Source organism: Lipophrys pholis, assembly GCF_963383615.2.
Source record: "Lipophrys pholis genome assembly, chromosome: 10".
In the NCBI taxonomy this organism is placed as follows: Eukaryota; Metazoa; Chordata; class Actinopteri; order Blenniiformes; family Blenniidae; genus Lipophrys; species Lipophrys pholis.
The window spans coordinates 31,432,544-31,446,302 of record NC_137640.1 but is presented as its reverse complement, the minus strand read 5'-3'; the positions used below and the strand labels follow the sequence as shown (position 1 = coordinate 31,446,302).

Sequence of the window (13,759 nt, the reverse complement as noted above, 5' to 3'; positions counted from 1 at the left end):
GTTATGCTAATGCTAGTTTAGTTATTTTAATGCTACTTTAGTTATAGTAATGCTACTTTAGTTATGCTAATGCTAGTTTAGTTATATTAATGCTACTTTATTTATTTTAATGCTACTTTAGTTATATTAATGCTCCTTTAGTTATTGTAATGCTACTTTACTTATATTAATATTAGTGTAGTTATATTAATGCTACTTCAGTTATATTAATATTAGTTTAGTTATTTTAATGCTACTTTAGTTATTTTAATGCTACTTTAGTTATAGCAATGCTAGTTTAGTTATATTAATGCTATTTTAGGTATATTAATGCTAGTTTACTTATGTTATCTCTAGTTTAGTTATTTTAATGCTACATTAGTTATAGTAATGCTACTTTAGTTATGCTAATGCTAGTTTAGTTCTTTTAATGCTACTTTAGTTATGCTATTGCTAGTTTAGTTATATTAATGCTAGTTTATTTATTCTAATGCTAATTTAAATATATTAATGCTACTTTAGTTATATTAATGCTTGTTTATTTATTTTAATGCTACTTTAGTTATATTAATGCTCCTTTAGTTATTGTAATGCTACTTTAGTTATTTTAATGCTACTTTAGTTATATTAATGCTACTTTAGTTATATTAATTCCACTTTGGTTATGTTATTGCTAGTTTAGTTATATTAATGCTAGTTTATTTATTGTAATGGTAATTTAGATATATTAATGCTACTTTAGTTATATTAATGCTAGTTTGGTTGTTTTAATGCTACTTTAGTCATAGTAATATTAGTGTAGTTATATTAATGCTACTTCAGTTATATTAATGCTCCTTTAGTTATTGTAATGCTACTTTAGTTATAGTAATATTAGTGTAGTTATATTAATGCTACTTTCGTTATATTAATGCTCCTTTAGTTATTTTAATGCTACTTTAGTTATATTAATATTAGTTTAGTTTTTACCACTTTTATGATCATTTTCATGCTCATGATAGTTTTACACACTAATTCCAAGTTTTTAATCTGACTTTAGTTTTATTCTAACCTGCTGCATGCTATGCTAGTTCCTTTCCCCATAGTTTCAAGCTAGCTGTCTGTCTGAGCTCTCGGGTGACTTCAGCTTGTGTTTTGCTAACATTAGCAGGATCCGGAGCCAGACGGATAAATTTAGCGTGGTGACATCAGCTGTTGCACGGGCGCTAGGGACTCTTGCTAACACAGCATTTCACACTTGATGGGACGAGCTAACGTTACCGTGGCGGCTTGGTGACAGCTGTTAGTGATAGCATCTATTTTTAACCCTTGAATGCCTGGAGTCTGAATGAAGCAGCTAGCACAAGGCTAATGTGGAGCTAATATGAGGCACAGATAATGAAACAGAATGCTAAGCTAACAGACTGACAGCACAGACAATGGAAGGGAATGCTAAATTGACAGGCTAGCAGCACAAACAATGGAAGAGAATATTTAACTAAAACTACCATAATACATATTTATAAATATTGTTTTTTAGTTTTAAGCTAGCTTTACACATGCTAATTGCTAGTTTTGAATAGCTTTTAGGTTAGTTTGGTTTCCTGTTAATTTCTTATTGTTGATGAGCAACTATTAATAAATCCCCTACAATCCTCCTTAAAACTAGCATAGCATTAGCATCTAGTTCTAGTTTATTTGGGTCATGTAGGTACATGATAAAAGAAAGATAAACTAACACAAACAAACAACAAACATAACAGAGCAAAGCAAAGCAAACAAAAAAAGTAACAGATTACTAAATAAATACTCAACATATCTGAAAAGGCAAGCAAAGCATATTTACTTCTACCCCTTATTCACCTCAATCAACAGTCATTTGTACGCCTGCATTTTATATATGTATGCATATATATGATTGGACGCTGCCTGAGCTCCGCCCCCAAACTATTCCACAAACTCACTCCACATATAGAAAGACTAAAGGACTTCAGAGTTGTGAGAAACCTTCCATGTTTGAGCTTTAAATCCCCTCTCCAGTTATAACCCCGTCTCTGCTAAAAAGCAAGCTTTAAATATCTGAAGGAAGTTGGTTGTTTATTGCTTTATACATTATTTGTGTTGTTGGAAGATCTATCAGGTCAGTGAATTTTAGTAAGTTTGCTTTTAAGAAGAGTGGATTTGTATGATCTCTATAGCGAGTATTATGAATTATTCTTGTCACTCTTTTTTGTAAAATTGATAGTGGCTGCAGTGAACATTTATAAGTGTTTCCCCAGACTTCAGCACAGTAATTTAGATATGGTAACACCAGTGAACAGTTTAATATGTGGAGGGATTTGTGGTCCAGGATATGTCTTACTTTATTGATCACTGAGATGCTCCTTGATATTTTGTTTTGAATATATTTTATGTGAGAGTTACAATTTATTTTATCATCAATTATAACACCAAGAAACTTACTTTCATGAACCCTCTCAATTTCAACACCATCTACCTTTTACTGTGCATATTTATCCCTTTTACCGTTGCCAAATACCATGAATTTAGTATAGAATACTTAAGTTCAATGATCATTTATTTATGTTAAACCACTTCACCACTGATTGTTCTCAGTAGTGTCTGTAACTCTCCACCTGAACAGAAAAAATTTGCATCAACCTCAAAAAGAACTAGTTTTTTACTAGTGAAAAGATCAAGTGAAACAAAGATCAAAGCTTTGATCTCCCTTGAGGTGCCTCTCTCATCCGCTTTGAATGGGACGTTAAAGATATATAAAAAAATACAGAATACAGTACACATCATGTTTTGATATTCAACGGCTCAGATGGGCTGAAGATTGTAGGAGTTACAGCGCAGCGTTAAAGATAAAGATTTTTAATCACTATATGTGAATCTTGTGGCATTCACATAACTAACGTCTGTCAAACTACCATGAAATGAGCATAAAAGCTACTTAGGCCTAGCATAGCATTAGCATAAGACTAGCAAAAAGCCTGACTAAATCTAGCATAGCATTAGCATAAGCAGCAGTATTTAAAACTAGTTGAACACTAGCACTTAGCATGTGTAGAATTAGCATGAAAGCTTTTTAGGACGTGCATAAAACTACCAATTAGCACTTGTAGAACTCGCGTCAAAGCTAAAGAAGTAGCATCAAATGAGCTAAAACCCTTAATGAAACAGAAATTAGCATAAAAGCTTGTTCAAGCTAATATGAAACTAAACTAGCAGTTAGCATATACAACTGGCATGACATTAGCATACATGCTATATTAGGCCCTGTTTACGCGACAACATTTCACGTGACAACACCTAATCCATTAAAAAAAGCGGGGGCGTTTCCACTGCAGCAGGGGACATAGAGACAACAATGTAGTTAGTCTGCCGGGCCACTGGAGGGCGCTGTTGCTTGATTTTGTAATGAAACTACACAGACGTGTGCAGAGAACAAAACACTATAAACGTGAAGAAAATGGAGAGAACCTGACATCCGTATGGACTGATGAGGAACCGGATGATATCAGGGAGAGTCTCAACTATTAAACTACTGATCTGGACCATAAAACTAGAATATGGGCGGCGGGTCGTACCACTATGGGTCGGCCATGTTTGTTTACAACTGCATGAGCAGGAGGGAGGGGGAGAGATGTGCATGCGCAGTAACAGGCTCTGTAAGCTCCGGGCAGTTTCTGCTGGAGGGATTAGCGCTGTGAAAGAAACGGACCCCCCAAAAGTTAAATAGTTTTGCGGATGCACTCGAATTCATTGTCGTGTAAACCGGGCCTCAGTGTGTGTGTTAGCAGGCTGTATGCTAGCAGCAGGAATGTGGTTTTGTTGCTGCCAGCACCTGATGCTAAGTTTAGCGTTAACGTCTCAGGAATTCACCCCCCCACCTCCCTCCGCGGTGGATTTAGCTCCGCCCCCTTCAAGAAAAAGTCCCTGCACATGTGTCCAGACCACATTCTGAGTCCAGAGCATAAACTGGGACGAACAGAGTGCAGAAAGACCTGGAACCAGGAATACTACAACCACAGAGATCGGAACCACAACGAGACCAGAACCAGGACCTTTTCTACTAGTCCTAGAACCTCCACCAAGACCGGAACCACTAACAACTCCAGAACCAAGACTGAGTCTGGATCCATAAAGTCTACAACCTCCCACAGGACCAGAATCTCTTTAAAAACCACCAGTACCGGAACCACCAAGAGTCCAAACCCCCAACAAGACCAGACCAACAAACGAGTCCAGAACCACCACCTCCAACCTCCTCAGCAGGACCAGAACCAGGAAAACCAACAACTCCAGAACCAGAACGTCTTTAAAAACCACCTGGCGTAGAACTACTACTAAGACCAGAACCTCCACCCTGTAGACCCCCTGGACTGTGATCCTGGTCCAGGCCATTTATCATGGGAACCACCTCAGAAACAGACCCCCCTGATCCTAATGCAGATCCTGGCTCTGATGCTGGTTCTGGCTCCACCCCCTCTGACTCCCCACCAGCTAACCTGGAGTACGCGGCGGCACACAATGCAATGCGGGAGCGCTGGAAGCTAGCCGACGCTAACATGTGCAAACATAGCATGTCTTTCCACCTGCACCATACCTTACGCAACGAGTTCTTCGCTAGCTACCTGTACCTGGTGGTCCAGATACCCCTTGGTATGTTAGCATGTAGCATGGTAGCATGACTCCCAGTACATGGTGGACCAGATCCCCCTTGGTGTGTTAGCATGCAGCATGATAGCATGGTTACCAGTACATGGTGATCCAGATCCCCCTTGGTGTGTTAGCATGTAGCATGCAGCATAGTGTTAGCATGTGTAACTAGCATGTAATTAGCAAAAATAAGCTTAGAAATTTAATAAAACTAGCATGTTATCATGTCTTTAGCCCATCATTACTGAAAAATAGCATGTTAGCATGTTGTTAACATGCCATTAATGAAAAACTAGCATATTAGCATGTCAGTGAAAAATAGCATGTTGCCATGTTGTTAGAATGTCATTAGCGAAAAACTAGCAAGTTAGCATGTCGATAGCGCATCATTGATAAAAAACAGCATGTTAGCATATTGTTAGCATGTTCAACTTACATGCTGGCTAATGCTAATGGTTAGCTGGATGCAGTGAAGCTGTTCCTCCTAATGTGTGATGTAATAGCGTGATGCTACTTGCAGTGAAGCTTTTCCTGCTACTGTGTGATGCTAACATTAGCGTGATGCTACTTGCAGTAAAGCTGTTCTTGCTAATGTGTGATGCTAACAGTTAGCATGATGCTACTTGCAGTGATGCTGTTCACACTGACATACAATGCTAAAGGATTGCTGGATGCTACCTGTAGTGAACCTTTTCCCGCTAACTTATGATGCTCATGGTTAGCATGATGCTACTTGCAGTGAAGCTGTTCTTGCTAATGTGTGATGCTAACAGTTAGCAAGATGCTTCTTGCAGTGAAGCTGTTCTTGCTAATCTGTGATGCTAACAGTTAGCAAGATGCTTCTTGCAGTGAAGCTGTTCTTGCTAATGTGTGATGCTAACAGTTAGCAAGATGCTTCTTGCAGTGAAGCTGTTCTTGCTAATGTGTGATGCTAACAGTTAGCAAGATGCTTCTTGCAGTGAAGCTGTTCTCGCTGATGTGCAATGCCAACAGTAAGTGTGATGCATGGCTTTAGACAGCGAGCCTCCAGCCGTCATTTGGACGGTCAATTTTCAGAAAAGACGGCTGAATAAATATTGGACGTTTTGCTCAAAGCCTCTAAATATGTGTATAATGTCCATCGCTACTTGTCACCGTCTGATTTGGCCTAAATTCATCTTTTTCACCAGAATATAGCAGATTATCGACTGGATTAAACAACTTGTGAGTGACTTCTGGTTTGTATCACGCCCAGTAACCAGCAACGTGATTGGTCAGCTGATACCATGTGGTATATATATTTTGAGAGGAGGCCTCTGATTGGTTCCTAATTCTCTGACTCATCCTGATTCGTTCAAATGCTGAAGCAGAGAAGAGGAATTTGGAGGAATTTCCTTTCCAAGATGTTGAGGAATTCTATCAGCAGAACCACACAGGTTCTATTCTATAATTCTATAGACCTAGGATCTCATCTTTCATTTCCAAAATGTTGACACGTGTTTGGATAACTGCACATCATTCATCTTTTTCACTGAAGAATTAAATATTCTTTGCTATGAAAATGCTGAACTTGATTTAAGTATTAAATCTCCAGTTTAATTCAGTGTGACTGTGACGTTCTAAAGTGTTGGACTGAGCTACAGGAGGCCTGCAGAGAACCAAGAAGATCTAATGTTCTATTAAAAACTAATAAGAGGAGAATAGAAACGTGGAACTTTGGAAAGTTTGGAGTGAGGTGAGTCAGGTACAGGTACAGGTACAGGTACAGGAACAGGAACAGGAACAGGAACAGGAACGGGTACAGGAACGGGAACAGGTACAGGTACAGGTACAGGTACAGGTACAGGAACAGGAACAGGAACAGGAACGGGTACAGGAACGGGAACAGGTACAGGTACAGGAACGGGTACGGGTACGGGAACGGGTACAGGAACAGGAACAGGTACAAGTACAGGAACAGGTACAGGTACAGCTACAGCTACAGGAACAGGTACAGCTACAGGTACAGGAACAGCTACAGCTATCGCTACAGCTACAGGTACAGGTACAGGTACAGGTACAGGAACAGCTACAGGTGCAGGAACAGGAACAGGTACAGAAACAGGTACAGGAACAGCTACAGCTACAGCTACAGGTACAGGAACAGCTACAGGTACAGCTACAGGTACAGGAACAGGAACAGGAACAGGTACAGGTACAGGTACAGGAACAGGAACAGGTACACGTACAAGTACAAGTGAAAACCATCACCAATGAAAAGAAGCCATTACCTTAAAAGCTACTTGTAGTGAAGCTTTTCCTGCTAACTTATGATGCTAACAGTTACCATGATGCTATTTGCAGTGAAGCTGTTCCCGCTAACATGCGAGTTCCAGGAAGGAGAGAAAACCTTTTATTTCCGAGCTCAGAAGTTCTACGAAGACGTTCCGGCAACGGAGGAGGGCATGATGGGAGATTTCATCGAAGTTTCTCACGTCGACCTGGAAGGCTCACGAAGGTTCCTCAGCAAGTTCATGGTATGTGGCTAACGCTAATGTTAACACTCAAAGGTTCCTCAGCAAGTTCATGGTATGTAGCCACTAATGCTAAACGTAAATGTTCCTCAAGATGTTCATAGCACGTAGTCGCTAATGCTAAAGGATAATGCTAAAGGTGTATGCAGATGTCGCGGTGATCTTCACTGAGGGAGAGGATTCAGTGACAAGAGTCGATAAAGGCTAAAATTCAACTTTCTCATGTTCAACAGCAAAAAACTGTTTGATGTTCAGCTTGTGAGAACATTCCAGAAAAACCTTGTGAGAACATTCCAGAAAAACCTTGTGAGAACATTCCAGAAAACCCTTGTGAGAACATTCCAGAAAAACCTTGTGAGAACATTCCAGAAAAACCTTGTGAGAACATTCCAGAAAAACCTGCCTGCAGGAGGATCACCAAATGACCAGCGACACAAAGCAGCTTCTCTGTGTTCTTAGATGGAGAAGTACTGGAAATGTTGAGTACCTCAGGGTTCAACTTTGAAAAACACATCAAACAATTCAATTCAATTCAATTTTATTTGTAAAGCGCTAAATCACATCAACAAACATCTCAGAGCGCTCACCCAAACAGGTGACCAGAATAATCAAATTCAATTTACTACATTTTAAACTAGTCCGGCGCTTCATTACGACTGAAGGTATTAAATCTTACCTCCACTGCATGATGGTCTCTCACCTGGAGTTCTGCTTCACTACCAGCAGCTCTGTTAGAGTCTGTTAGAGTCTGGGCTCTAGAACCGACTGAGCAGCTCTATAAAAAACATCAAAGTGTTTGACCAAAAGCCACAGTCGTCACATCATTGTGCAATTTTAAAGAAATATCAACTTCTCAGGTTTGAGCATTTTGAATTATTTAAAAGTCCCACCGCCCCGGGGGAGTTTATCAAGGAAAGAAATAGTCTTACTATTACCAGGTCAACCACCAGGGGGTGCTGTGAAATTACATTTAGAAAGTCCTCCTTGGCTGTTACAGGTTGCAGAAACTGGAATACTAACTCTCCAGTTATCCCAGAGAGCTCCACCTTTGTCCTTTTGAATAACCAATACAAGATCTGGCTGATGAACAACAGGACAGTCATGCACTTTAAAATACATTTAGAGAAAATAAACTGGCACTTTACCGACATCAGACTGCTGAGTAAGCACTTTTTCTTTGCACTTTATGGTAGGTTTTTAAGACAAATTATTTAATCATCTTTGTCTTTGTTTTACCGGATTGTTTTTATACGTTTTTATAGTTGTTTTATGTTTGTAAATTGTCTGGTTTTATGTGGGACGACGGACAGAAATGAGCATTGTGCCTAATCCAGCATCTTTACGGTAACATAGTGAAGCAATGACCTGTTCATTGATCTGAACCGTCCAAATCAACTAATAAATAAAATAACACTTAAAGGTTTCTCAAACAGTTCAGAACACGGAACCGCTAACGCTAAAATATAATGCTAAACAAGAAATTCAAGTTTATGCTATCTTGACGCAAATGCTAAAGGCTAATTCTAAAGGCTTTTGGTAACACTAAAAGGATCCGCAAAACATTCATAGTATGTATGTGCTAATGCTAAGGGTTAATGCTAAAGACCAATGCTAACACTCAACAATTCCTCAAGACGATTATGGTACATAGCTGCTAATGCTAAAGGCTAACGTTAAACTAGAAAGTCAACGTTATGGTACATAGCCACTAACAATAAAGGTTAATGCTAAAGGCTAAAGATAAAGGCTAATGCAAACCCAAAAGTAACCCAAAGGTAAATGGTTGTACCTCAAGTAAGTATGACAGGTCACTTGACTGATAAGTCACTTTTATATGATAGTAAGTAACTGTCCTAAAAGTAATTAAAGGAGCTTACACTGAGCCTAAAGTAATTAAAGTAACTGTGTTAGTGGTGTTAGCATGGTGTGAGGATTCATGTTCTGATCTATTTTTATCGTAAACAATTCACACCGTGTAAAAGCAGCTAGCATGAGGGACACGTGAGGAGCGCAGCTTGCGCATGCTAAACATAGTGAAGTGCTCGGCGCGTGTGTGCTAAACATAGCACAGTGCTGATTATTTCAGTAGACGAATTCTTTTGCTAGCTCAGTGGCTACATGCTCATGTTTCCGGCGTTTCCAGATATAAACGCTAATGGCGCTGAGCAGCTAACTATAGTCCGCTGGTGGCATCCTAAAATGCAGGGTTAGCATGGGGGTTAGCGGGTATCGCTGGCTACCAATCTTAGGCTCCAAGGTTAGCATGTTAACCTGTTAGCTTTTCCACCAAAAAGAACCAGGTTCTAGTTCTGGTCCAGGACCAGATTTAGCACCAGTTCTTTGTCTTTCCACCACCAAAGCGCCGGCCTATCAGGGGCTAAACTGGTGTTACACTGGCCCCACATCGTTGCTGGGCCAGAGCGGAGCCAGAGCAGAGCGGGGCCAGAGCAGAGCCAGAGCAGAGCCAGAGGGGGCCAGAATGGGGCCAGAGCGGTGCCAGAGTGAGGCCAGAGCGGAACCAGAGCAGAGCCAGACGGGGGCCAAAGCAGAGCCAGCGCGGTTTAAGAGGAGTGTCAGAGTGGTGCCAGAGTGGTGCCAGAGCGGTGCCAGAGCAGGGCCAGAGCGGGGCCAGAGTGGAGCCAGAGGAGCGTCAGAATGGTGCCAGAGTGGGGCCAGAGCAGTGCCAGAGCGGTGCCAGAGCGGGGCCAGAGCGGTGCCAGAGCAGTGCCAGAGCGGGGCCAGACGCGTCATCAGCTGGGGGCGGATAAGTTAATAATATGAGGGAACGAGATAATTTAATCCGCGATCGCGGAGCTATGGCTCATCGAGACGCTGCAGAGCTCCTGCTGCGTCAGTCAGCTGGTGGATTGAGAATCTAGAATCAGTTTTGGTCTTGGTGACATCATTGTAACTAACTTCACTTCCAGGTCTTGTCTGGCGTTATGACCGCCACTCTGGGGCTCTGGACTAAAACAAGACGGACGTGATAAAACCCCAATAGAGCGACGAGGAGACTCAATGTTTTCATCCGAGGTTCAGGTCAGACTAGATGGAGCGACCCGGACCAAACCACTGGTTCAGTCCGTCTCCTGGTTCTTCTACGAGCGCTGTCAGCGTGAAATTGGTGAAATCAGTGAAATCAGTGACGTGTCACGTTTTGGAGTGACGCAATGACGTGGCTGTCATTTGGCTCCGTGAACTGTGGAACAAGAACCGGTTCGTTGGTGGTGCTCATTTAAGAACCTGTCTGAACTAGAACCTGAACTAGCTCCTGGTTCTTGTTGGTGGAAAAGCCCTGTTTTAGTCATTTAGCTCAATAGCGTATTAGCTTTGTTTGCCAGGCAACATGTGCTAACACTGCTAACACTGCTAACACTGAAATATGATTTAAGTACCTTCATCATATTAAGCTGCTTGTTAGCATTTTTGGCATGTTAGCACATTAGCATATTTAGCACAGTTAGTATTTTAAACTACATTTTAGCATTTTAGCACTGTAAGCATTTAGCAACTTTTTTAGAAACAATTAGCACTTTAGCAATGTTAGCACTTTTAGTGATGTTAAAAGTTTCAACAACTTTAGCATTCTGAGCAACTTTAGCATTTTTAGCTTTTTTTATAGCATTTTTAGCTTGGTAAGGCTGGGTCGTCCTGTGGTTCTGGTTCTGGTTCCAGGGACCCGGTAAGGCTGGGTCGTCCTTTGCCCTGGACTGCGGGTCTGGAATCGGTCGGGTCTCGCGCTCGGTCTTGCTGCCGGTCTTCCAGAAGGTGGACTTGGTGGACATGGTGGAACGGTTCCTGCTCACGGCCCACCAGGACTTCCTGGACCAGGACCAGGCGGACCGCGTGGAGACCCTGTTCTGCTACAACCTGCAGGACTTCAGCCCGACCCAGGACAAGTACGACGTGGTCTGGATCCAGTGGGTGGCGTGTGAGTAACTAGAGTTACTAGAGTAACTTCAGCCCGACCCGGGACAAGGACATTGTAGTCTGGATCCAGTTGGTGGCCTGTGAGTAACTAGAGTAACTAGAGTAACTTCAGCCCAACCCGGGACAGGTACAATGTGGTCTAGATCCAGTGGGTGGCCTGTGAGTAACTAGAGTAACTAGGGTAACTTCAGCCCGACCCGGGACAAGTACAATGTGGTCTGGATCCAGTGGGTGGCCTGTGAGTAACTAGAGTAACTTCAGCCTGACCGGGGACAAGTACAACATTGTCTGAGTCCAGTGGGTGGCCTGTGAGTAACTAGAGTTACGAGAGTAACTTTTTCCTAATGATAGTTCACCTGACGGATAAGTAATTTTTTTCTTAATGTAACTAAGCTACAAATGTAACTTTCCCAATGCTGGGTCACCTGATAGTTCAGAATGGTACAGTAAAGTACGGTAACTAAAGAAACTTTATACATAATATAACGAATATAACTTAAGTGGCCCCCGTCCAGCTCAGTAGGTAGAGCATGAGACTCTCAGTCTCCAGGTAGAGGGTTCATGTCCCACGCTGGGCGCCACCTTCCTGTGAGCTCTTCACCTTCCTGTGGGCTCTCCACCTTCCTGTGGGCTCTTCACCTTCCTGGGGGCTCTCCACCTGCAGGAAGGTTCTTATGGTGCAATGTGATCTGGGTGACGGTGCTCAGACTGTCACCTCCACCACCTGGAAACAGAGAAGAGGGAGAAGGAGAAGGTGGATGGAAGGATGGATGGATGGATGTAACTAAAGTAACCTTTTGTGATACAAGATCACCTCATGTGCAAGTAACTAAAGTAAAGAAAGTAACCAAAGTAAATATTTTTCCCGATGATTTGTCATTTGACAGATAAGTAACTTTTCTCTTAAAGTAACTAAAGTTAATATTTTACCTTATGCTAGGCCACCTGACGGATAAGTAGTTTATTGCTTACTGTAACTAAAGTAGCTAAATTAACTGTTTTCATGATGCTAGATTCCTGAAAGATAAGTAACTTTTGTCTTATTGTAAGTAAAGTAACTACTTTTTCCAATTCTTGGTCACATGACAGATAAGTCACTTTCTAAAAGTAACTAAAGTAACTACTTTTACCAAAGCTAGGTCACCTGACAGATAAATTATTTTTTCTTCACGTAACTTTAGCACTTTCTTTCAGGTGCTAGGTCACCTGATGGATAAATAACTTTTTTCTGCAAGTAATTCAAGTACAGAAAGTACCTAGAGTAAAATAAGTAACTTTTCCATTGCTAGGTCACCTGACAGATCAGTAACTTTTTTTGTATTGTAAGTAAAGTAACTAAAGGAACCACCTGCTCGGTTCCAGGTCACCTGATGGATAAGTAACTTTTTTGTAATGTAACTAAAGTAACTAAATAAACAATTTTCTCACTTCTAGGTCATCTGATGGATAAGTAACTAAATTAACTTTTTACAAAGTATAACTAATGTAACAAAAGTTAATTTTTGCACCTCAGGGGCAAGTAATTGAAGCAACTAAAGTAAAGAAAATAACTAAGTAAATTAAGTAACTCCCCAATTCCAGGTCACTTGATGGATGAATAACCTTTTTCTGAAAGTAACTATTTTGCTCAATGCTAGGTCACCTGACGGACAAGGACCTGATGAACTTCCTGCGTCGTTGTCGGAAGAGTCTTCGTTCGGACGGCGTGATCATCCTGAAGGACAACATGGCGCGGCAGGGTGCTAAACTAGATGTTAGCGATAGCAGTGTTAGCCGTCACCTGGACGTCATGCGTGTCATTATCGCTGCCGCCGGACTGCAGATCCTCGCCGTGGAGCATCAGGACGGATTCCCCGACATCATCATGCCTGTCTGGATGATCGCCATGCGCTAGCTAGCTATAGCTACATAGCTACCAGCTAGATTCAAAAACATTAATTTTATCCAAAACAACTACCTGCTAGCTTATAAAGCAACAATGTTAGTGTTGTAATTTTTGTAAGCTAGCTCCAAAACGACTATGCTAGCCAAAATCACTCCGTGGTATAAAAAGCTAAAAATGTCTCAGCGCTAGCAAAAAAGTTAGGAAGAAACAACGGCAAAATTAGTCAATGCTAGTTAGCCAAAACGACTCAATGCACGCTAGCCAAAGTGACTCGATGCTTGCTGGACAAAATGACTCAATGCTAGCTGGCCTCAATGATTCAATGCTAGATAGCAAAAACAGCTCAGCGCTAGCAAAAACAGCTTCAGGCACTAACTTCAGACACCACAGAAAATTGACTAAGCTAGCAAGAGGCAACACAAAAATGACTCCATGCTAGCTTATGTAACAACGTTGTTTATAAACCGCTCAATGCTCATTTGTAAACTACGCCAAATGATTACGCTAGCAAGAAACAATGCCAAAATGACTCAGTGTAAAAACAACTTTGCACTAGCCGTAACAGAAGCAATTGAACTGACTGTAATAGCAGCATTAGCATGATGATAGCTTGATGCTCACTCTTGTTAGCTCGACAATAACTTGAAGTCAGCTTGATGTTAGCATCACTGTAAAACTGGAAAAGTTAGCATGTAGCTTAGTTGATATTTTAACAGTGTAAAAACAAAGTGAAGATTAGCTTTGAAACAGCTGTCGTGATGCAAACAGTGATGTAAATATTTAGTTTTTTTAACGATTTAGCTGGAAAATAAAATCTGTGAAACTTTTC

The 13,759-nt window shown here is 41.2% G+C and overlaps 1 protein-coding gene across 2 annotated transcripts; it reads left to right on the top strand.

Annotated features, from left to right (window-relative positions):
* Nucleotides 1–3,914: 3,914 nt before the first annotated feature.
* On the top strand, nucleotides 3,915–13,759 carry ntmt2 (N-terminal Xaa-Pro-Lys N-methyltransferase). 2 transcript variants are annotated; one of them, XM_080473894.1, is made up of 4 exons: nucleotides 3,915–4,626; nucleotides 6,946–7,118; nucleotides 10,791–11,014; nucleotides 12,683–13,759. In XM_080473894.1, exons 1-4 carry the CDS (start codon nucleotides 4,374–4,376, stop codon nucleotides 12,789–12,791), a joined length of 759 nt encoding a protein of 252 aa, XP_080330020.1. In that variant the 5' UTR covers nucleotides 3,915–4,373; the 3' UTR covers nucleotides 12,792–13,759. The 2 variants fall into 2 exon arrangements, with proteins under 2 accessions (XP_080330020.1, XP_080330019.1); XM_080473893.1 differs by having other exon boundaries at nucleotides 3,922–4,626; nucleotides 10,791–11,046.